Source organism: Melanerpes formicivorus, unplaced genomic scaffold (assembly GCF_026170545.1).
Source record: "Melanerpes formicivorus ecotype bairdi unplaced genomic scaffold, bMelFor1.0.p_v2 SCAF_20, whole genome shotgun sequence".
Lineage (NCBI taxonomy): Eukaryota > Metazoa > Chordata > Aves > Piciformes > Picidae > Melanerpes > Melanerpes formicivorus.
This window is the reverse complement of record NW_027142372.1, coordinates 12,355,533-12,364,578: the sequence shown is the minus strand read 5'-3', so window position 1 is coordinate 12,364,578 and position 9,046 is coordinate 12,355,533. Positions and strand designations below refer to the sequence as shown.

At 43.2% G+C, this 9,046-nt stretch overlaps 1 protein-coding gene across 1 annotated transcript in view; it reads left to right on the top strand.

Annotated features, from left to right (window-relative positions):
- Window positions 1-1,391: 1,391 nt before the first annotated feature.
- The window catches only part of USP10 (ubiquitin specific peptidase 10), a 51,606-nt gene continuing 43,951 nt past the window's right edge, over window positions 1,392-9,046 (top strand). The window contains exon 1 of the mRNA XM_068150840.1: window positions 1,392-1,503. Within this exon, the coding sequence (XP_068006941.1) occupies window positions 1,483-1,503 (21 nt within the window). The 5' untranslated portion in view covers window positions 1,392-1,482. The remainder of the gene's footprint in view (window positions 1,504-9,046) is intronic.

The following is a 9,046-nucleotide window of genomic DNA, read 5'->3' as shown; positions in this document are numbered from 1 at the left end:
GCAGAGGCAGCCTTTCCAGCAGAAACAGTTTACTTAGGCAGGATTATGGGCAAAAGGGAATTTTGCCTTCAACCAGATGAGCTATGTAAGGGTTTTCACTCCATTATTTACCTTGTAAATTAGACTCCCGCGGGGGGGAGTGGGTTCCAAACGTTTAAAATGCTGTATGCAAAAAGCCTACACATTTGTCTCCCTGTTTTGTTTTTCTCTTTTAATATTAAACAGCCATTTTCACTGCTAGATCTCTGCCTTAGGACAGGGCAACACTGGCTGGAAACAAAAGAGAGGGAGTGGCAGCAGGGTGTGTCAGCTAAAAAGGACAGAAGCTGATACAGAAAATCACTTAGTGTCATGAGCACACATTAAGTGTTGCACTTCATAACCCAAGAGGGAAATGTCCTCGTGGTAGAAAGAGGGTGAATCTTCTTCCTTCTTTCTGTGACTCTCCTCTCTCAGCAGCCAGACACATTTCCTTTTCTTCGCTTCAACTTTTGCACCGATGTTAAAGCTTTCTCCAACATTTGCTTCCCAGCTGAAGGAGACCTTTGCAGGATTTTGTAGCTTGTTTAAAGAACGAAAATATTAAGTACATTAGCGATCAGTTGAATAGATCCTTGCCTGGGGGGGTTCACTGTTCAGCTATGACTAAGTCATCTCAAAATCATGAGACTTCCTTAATCACTTTCTTTTTTTCCTGATACAAACGCTGAACCCCTTCCCACTCTTGTTATTCGGGGCAGACGTGGAACAGCTTGGCTCTGACAGCACATGGGCACGCAGCCAACCTCTCACCTGCTGCAGTAACCCTTGGCACACGGCCTTTTACAATCTTTCGAGGTGAACCCACGATTAATTGCTTGGGGGCAGCCTGGCTGCTGGCCTCTTTCCACCTGCCTTTCTGCTGCACGGCACTACCTTAGCCCAGTAGCACAGGGCCGGCCGCATTGTACCTCTTCCAGGTTACTCACAGCCGAGCCACAGGCTGCGCGGCTGCAGCCTCAGCAATGTGGGACCAGTCTCCCGCCACTGCCTCAGCCTGAGCCCGCCTCACGGTGGCCTCATGGCCGCTCGCCTCACGGCAACTCCTCCGCCCCTTAGGGCTGAATGCGAACTTTCTTGGCAGCCTCGCCCTCCTTCCCGCCTCGGGTTTCCCAGCTCCCTCCGTAGGAAGGCGGCCCCGAGGGTGGCCCCTCGCCTCTCAAAGCCCCTAGCCCTACTGCACCCTCTACCACCCGCCACCGGGCCCCTTGCTCGGCCGCCACTGCGCTTGCACCGCCCCCGCCCGCCAGCGCTGCCCGTCCCGCGCGCAGGCGCAGAGGTGCGCCCGGCCCTCCCCGCCCCTCCCCGGCGGCGCCGTACGCAGGCGCAGTACGCGCCGCCTGCCCGCCCGGCTGGTGCGTGCGAGAGAGAAGATGGCGGCGGCGGGGGGCAGCAGCGTGAGGCGCCCGGGAGACGCCGAGCTCCCTACGGACGCGGGGCGCCATGGCTGTGAACAGCGCTCAGGTACTGGCCGACCCCTCGCTGCATGCCTGCGTTGCTGCGGGTTTTTTTCTGACGGGTTCTGAGGGGTAGCTGGGCCCCGCGCCGCGGCTCGCCGAAGGGGGGGAGCATGGTGGCCCGGACTAGGCCCAGGGTGATTCTGCAGCTTCATTGAATCTCCTCAGGGCGGTGGAGGGGCCTCCCTGCCGGGCGGGACGACAGCCTCCTGTGCTCTCGGCGGCGGCCCTGCCCCGTGCAGAGGCCCAGCGGGTTGGGGTTCGTCCCCTCGTCTCGCCGGCGTTGCCGTGCCTCGGCCGGGGGGAAGAAGCGGAGGGGAGGAGGAGGCCTGCGGGAGTCCTCTGTGGGGTGAAATCGATGCTGTACTCCCATCTGAGCCGTTGCGAGAAGGCGATGGTTGGAAGAGAGTAGCCTGAGCTTATTTTTTTTTTTTCTTTTTTTCTTTTTTTTTTTTTTTTTGAGGTGAGGAGAGACAGAAGCGATTCTATAATGAGAAGGGAATAAGGAGATTTGTAAACTAATCCTGTCTCTCCCCCCCCCTCCCTCCCCGCCCAAACACTCCATAAACCTCAGTGCATTGGGGTGCAAAGGGCTGAGTGTTGCAAGATTTCTGTGCATGGGGATGCGTGTGCAGTTTCCCTGTCTCCCACTAACTCAGCCAGCCAGAAGATTTGTGCACGGAGTGAAAAAAAAACCCAACCCAAAACTGCGATCGTGGTAGTTTTGCGCTGGAAGTTAAAAGCTCGAGTCGTGGTCTGATTTAGCGTGTGCTTAGAGCAAACGATTCAACGGGTTAGCTTCATTATGTCTTTACTGTGAGATTTTTTTTCCACCCCAAAAAGCTTTAAAGCAAAAATATCAGGCTAAATCCCAGGCAAGTATGTGATCTGAGGTGTTTATTTGGAGGATTTTTGTGCGACTTTGTTCTCCCGCAAATGGTGAAGTTTAGAAAACTTTAAACGCGTTAAAGATAATTTCATTAAGGGTATTTTGTGGTGGAAAGTACCTTTCATAAAACGTAAGTTTCAAAGAAGATGATGCTTTATTCTTAATTATGGTTTGGTTTTTTTTTTCTGAAGGACAGTTAAGGTCCACATCTAAAAGTTGTGCCCTGGTGGCACTGACAGTGATTTTTCCCACAAAGAGAAATTTGTAATCAGTGAAAACTGTCGTGACCGTTCATGTCCAGCTTGATTTATTTATGTTTGAGAGAAAGAGGGGTGGAATTTTATTAACATGAGTGATCTGAGTGCAGTTGCAGTTCCTGGAGCTTGTTTTAAATTGTTTTAAAACTATTTTATCCTCCAACTTTTCTTTCAAAGTGGAGGAATCTCACTTACATTTGGACTTTTTTTCAGTCTCCTGGTAAATAATAGTTGGATTCAGTGTCCCACTTGGGGGATGTTTGACTAGCTGCTTTTCCTCTCTCCTCAGTACCAGACCGCAGTGCATGTGGTCAGTCTGATAACAGACTGGGTTTTACATTGCAGTTTTCTTGTTGAACTAGAAGAATTAAGGAAGTTTTTCTGTCTGTAGTTAATTAAATTGGTGTACCGTGAAACAAAGAGAGTTCAGTGGATGATTTAGTTTATGGTGAGGCTATAATTAAAAGTAAACTGCAAATTCATGTTTAGCAGTTACTTGTACACAGACTTTTGAATCAATGCCCTGTTTAGGAAAAGATAGATATTTAGGTCTCATGAGGATTGCTGATTAAATTTATATGCAGTTGGGAAGCAAATCTATAAGATCTTTGTATCATTAAAACAGCCTGGTTTTGTGTTTTCCCTCCCCCCGCCCCGTTGTAACCAGTCTGTTTAAATACTGCCTAGGATTTATGTGGCTGCATATTCTAGAGCACAGTGCTGAAGTGAGGTAACTGGTTTGGACTTTTTTGGATGGAAAGAAGATAACGAAGATAAACTTAGGAATGCAGTTTTGCATGTAGGTGTTTCCTTTTTATTTTAGGGTGATATTTCTGCAGCTAAGTAGAAAAAAATAGTTTTGATAACAGTTGCACGTTCTGATCTGAAGACTAAAAATCATTATTTAGTCATTGTGTTATTTATTCATTATGCTATTTAGTCATATGTCTCAGAATGCAGAGTTCTAGGCTAAAGTGTTTGGTTTTTCCATGCCTGTGAATTTGAGTATACTGTAACTGAAACATTTTTTTTTCTGTCCCACGGGAGAAAAAAAGTCTTCAGGAAAATCATGTTCTTCTAATAGCTGCAATGCACAGTCAGATTCCTGCCAGTTAATGGATTCATGTAATAGTGGGCAGGAATACTTCATCAGTTTGCACATTGTAACAAATGAATCATGAAACGAGACCATACTGTATTTTCAAAAGGACATTAATTTTGCCCGGCCACCTAGTCAGCAAGCACAGGGGTACATGGTAAAACAGATACTGCTGGTCGTTTGTACCTCTGTGTTCTATGTCATTATTTCATAATCGTTTAAGGAGATATTTAAGTGTTGCTGTCAGTTTTCTGGGTGTGTTCTGAATATATTCAGAATCTCTAAGATTGTTTTTTCTACTAAGGTGAGCTCAAAGTAAACCTGTTGTATTGCTACAAGTTTCGTATGACAGTAGATACATTGAGCTGATTTAGCACTGAATGTAGTCAAAGCTATTTGTCATCAAGGTCAGCTAAAAATCTTTGCAGGGGGAGAAAGGATGTATTATAAAACTGTTTCCCTGTTTGAAAAGAGTGATGCTGTAGGAACTGTCTAAACAGTTGTTTTAACCACTTTTCCTATTGTTAATCATAGAAAGAATACAAACACACCATCTATAAATCTTGTGAAAACAAGTTAAGCAGAATAAAGGATACCATAGCAGAATGAATCATTTATGCTTGTTTTGTTCTTTCACCATTACTGTGGTGTCAGATGAACTCGGTGCCATTTTAAGTGTACTTTGTTTCCCCCAAACCCAGCTGAAGTAAAAACCAGTAGAGTTCATGTTCATAAAAAGCTGAACAAGCTCATGAGCTGCTCATCCTCACCCAAGCCTGTCTAGCCTGGCAACCAGAATAACTGGAACTCGGGACATGGCATGCAATCTGACTCCCTGAAATACTGCACTGCAAACTACCTCTTTTATGGCTGGCTTGGAGTGTGGCTCCCTGGCAGGGTGTAGTTTGATGTTCCCTTAAGCCACTGCTGTTTCTGGAAGAAGAAAAAAATAAAAGGCAAGCAGCAGTCTGTAGGCATTTGTTCTGTGCTGTCTTTGCAGTGTATTACCTGATGTTTGTGGGTGACCTCAATTGATTAGGAAATCAGTCTGTATCACAAATAATCTTAAAAAAAGGGTCATCACACAGCTGGATGAGAATTTCTTATGATATTCTGCAGATGTGTCGGATGTGCCAGTGTCCTTACAGGCATGAAGAAGTGTGTGGAGAGAGGGCAGTGTGGGTTCTGTCAGGTTCCTGAAATACAGTGAAAACTGGGGAAGGGGGAGGAGGTAACCCTGAAAACAAAAGATGGGTCGGGGCAGTGTCTACCAGTGGGTGGCTTTGGAGAGGTGTTCGAGTGTAGCATCCTGCAGTAGCTGCTGCATCTCCTCTGTCCCATTCACTTGCTGTTCTGTATTTTAAGGTGATGCAGAAGCTGGATATGTTTTCCCTGCCTTTTTTTGGTCCCACTTTTGTCACTCAGAAGGGTGTGGGTTCATTCTCGCACTCAGGCTTTTGCATCTGGAGTGAGTAGTTTCAGGCTTCTCTGGTGTCAGGAATTCAGGCTGCAGCTGAAGTTGTGAGTTTAGGTAGCCAGAAGGTATCATTTGCCTTTCTAAAATGTGAATGGTGAATCCACACAGAGCATAGCGGGTGAATGTGGGTTGGTTAGCTTAAAAAAGCCAGTCTGGGAAAAAACTGACATAGAACTTAAATTTGGAACTATATGGCAGCATGCAAATAATAGAATAAACCTGACAGTTTTTGTGAATCACTGCTCTTTTTCTTCTGTGCATTTGAGGGTATAGCACTGATTGGGAGACTTTTTAGAATGAATCCAGCCATTTACCCATTAATAAATCAAGTTTTTGTGGGCAGTTGCTTAGACACACTGCTTTTTCCATTCTAGTAGCTATTGAAATACTTGTAAAGTGAAGTGGGGTTTGTTTATAGGTAAACTAAGCAGTCTCATTTCTGTGTAGTGATATACACACAACATGCTGTGTCGTACAAACCGGCCAGATCTGTTGTAATAGAAGTTGCTGGCCTTGGGCCATTGGATTATGGTCATTTGTCACTCTAATGCCATTTCAGCAATGTAGATGTTCATTTCCAAAGAATTAAACGTGCTAGTACTGCGTTTTTTCTTTTCGATGGAAGTGTTTTATGTGTGATCATTAAACGTACAACTGGGGATTATGGAACAATAGGATTATGCTTCATGGTGGGGGGAAAAAGTGTGTGTGTGTACATGCGTGTCTGTGTGCATAGGGGTACAAGCACACACAAACCCTCCATAAAGGAGCAGTTCATTTAAGAATTGGGATTCTAAACTCTATTTTTATTTTGTGACATAGTAACATGTGCGTTTAAGGCTACGTGGTTCAAGTGTTCCCAGTAATGGTGCCAGGCTGAGGGTTTTGTTAGATTAGTGCTCACATTAACATATTCATTAACGCTCTAATAGAGAAAACTTGGAAGTACATTAGTATTTTTCATTTTGCATTTGACTCTCTAATACCTACTTTAACTGCAGATGTTCTTGATCGTTTAAATACACCAAAGAGCGTTTCCTCCTTGTTTGACAGCATAGGATTTATTGATCTTTGGTTTGTGCTACAAGGTCTGTTTTTCTTCACCTCTGGTTAGGCAGGAGGTAAGTTAAATCACAGCAGCCCTAAAAAAGTGTTTGTGTAAGCTTATTTAAATCATACACCTTATGGAAGAGCATTTGCTTGACAAAAAATTTGAGGTCTATGGTAGTGACAAATGTTAGTGCCGCACACACTGAAGTGTGCAAAAGTGCTTTGGGAATTTTGCTACTCGCACTAATGTATGTGAATTGATATCATGTATGGAAGTAGGAAAGAAAGGTATATGGATCAGCCTCCATTATGTGTATAATGTTAGCACAAACTGGAAAATCACTTAAGGGTTCTGTAATTTTTTTTTTTTTTACTTTGCTAAAACCCCCTGATTTGGGTTCACCTTTGGGGTGGAAAACCATCTGAGCTGTAAGAAACTCCAAAGAACAACATATCTTTGAAGGTTATGTCAACATACACATTTAAAAATTGAGAATGTAGTTTTTTGTCAAAGAATTCTGTATATGAAAGACTTTTTTTCAATCAAGCTGAACATAGGAGCAAAAACAGCAGTGCTGTATTCCCTTGGTGCAGCAGGCATGAGTTTTCATGCATCATTTAGATCCTGCTGTAGTGATTCACAGATTTCCTGCCTCGTTTTTTCCCATGAATGTTGCAGACTGGCAATGGGTTTAGCAGTTTAACTTAAAATAGAGAAGTTACATGTCATTCATGCAAAGAAGAGAAGGCTTCTCTCCTGAAAATGTTTTGTCTTGTTGGAGTGGGATTCCTTTGTAGGCAGTGTAGCAACACATTGCCAGTAGTGATTCCTACAGTGTCAAGGTAGTGCTCTTACTTTCATGAGCACTTAGCAGCTTTGCCATATGCACGTACCTGTCTGGGATGTATGTGTATATAGCTTGCCCTTTAGCTTGTATTGCAAATATAAACGTATGGTTTAAGTTGGTTAAAGATCCCCTATTACTAGCATTGAAAGCTCTAGAATGCAGGTGGGGTTACCAGGTATTGGATGTCATGAGTGACTTTAGATGTGGTGATTGTCATTGTGTGAAGGTATCAAGACTTCAGATGCTGTACATGGTATTAAACCACAGATACTCTCACTCCTGACTGTCTGGTGAAGCAGAGTTACTTTTGCACATTGCTCTCATTTGAACAGGCTGAGAGTAAGTTGTAAAGAGGGAAATTAATTCAAAGCTAACCTTGTGGGAGTTAAAGAAATGGCTGATAGAAAAAGGGGTAGATAGAGGAAAGATACTGATAATCCCTTTGATTCATGCTGCAAACATTAGGTCGGATGCAGAAGGAGATGGAAAAAGTTGAGCTACTTAGTTTAATGCTAGCAATGGGCAATTAGATTACTTGTATTCAAATAATGGTTGTGGATGATGGTACTTAGGAGGGTATATGTTTAAAAATTACGCTCTTCTGGTACATCATATGGGATGATCTTGTCATTTTAAATATGACTAGGTAGGATAAAAGGAGAGAGAAATAAAGAAGAGAGGGAAAGAATCGTCAGCAAAAGTTACAGCTGAATGGCAAGAAGAGTCAAGTTTAAGTTCCAGCCTACTTCATTGTATCCATTAAATCATACGGTCTCTAAGGGTCGCTAGCTGTTAGCAGGGAAAGTAAGAAATGGTGCTGTAATGTCCTTAAAGCCTGGAAAACCTCATTTTCTGTTCCTCTGCAGCCTTTGGGATACAAAACCAAAGCTACCACTGTTTGAAAATTTTTGTGGAGCACTGTAGTTAATTGAAAACTGAAAAAAAATTAAAGGCACCTTACTTAGGCAATTCCTAATACTCCTCATTTTCTTCTTCTTTGCTAATGGCTGTGACCAAGCCTATGGCCCCTTAACAAAAAGCGTTAAGCTTCTGCAAAGCACAATGAAAGCTTCCTAATAAAACTTAGGACAACAAAAAGAAGTGTTTATGCTGTTAATATGCTTTCATAGCAAGCAAGAAAGAGATACATAAAATTAGCATCCTGGCTTTGTAAGCAACAGAAAATGTAAGTGAATCAGCATCATGGAAGTGTGAAAGAGGAGCAGTCGACTTTTGGAGCAGAGGAAATAAAGCTGTTGAGTTTGATCATGACAACAGGTTTGCCCTGTCAGTCTTTTGAACTTTGTTAAAACACAACGCTGAACTGTAGTGGTCACTCTTGTTACTGTGACTCCAAAGGACTGTAACCAAGGCTGGTATGTAGTGTTTCAGATGTTGCCAAAGACTGGGAGTTCCTTAATTGTGGAGAATAAAGGCAATGGACTTGTATTTCCCTTAGTACTAATGATTGTCACAAAAAGGCCATTATGGTTTTCTGCTTTGATCTAATTACATACTTAAAATAGAGATTTCCCCGAGTTCTCATCAGTCTTCACCCAGAAGTGTCAGGGCAGCTGCGTGCACAGGTTTTTTTCCTTCATTTTGTGCTGCAGCTTGTAATGGTGAGTTGAAAGTTGTAGTGGTTTGGAAGCATCCCTCGTTCCCAGTGCTTGATTGTGCACTGAGCTACAGTATGTGTACACTATTTTTGCATTGGTGTGACTTCATGGTTAGTCTGAGATTTTCACTTTTTTCTAGGCAAAACTTAGTGCTGAGCTAAGAGCTGAGGTATTTTGTAGCTGTTTGGTTTGTGTGCCAAGTCTTGTATATGTGTGCTTCAAATTTCTTTATTTTAGGACATTTTAAGAAAGTGCTTGTAATTAATGAGCACCTATTTACTATGTTATCTTTGAAGGTTAGCTCCAGGTAT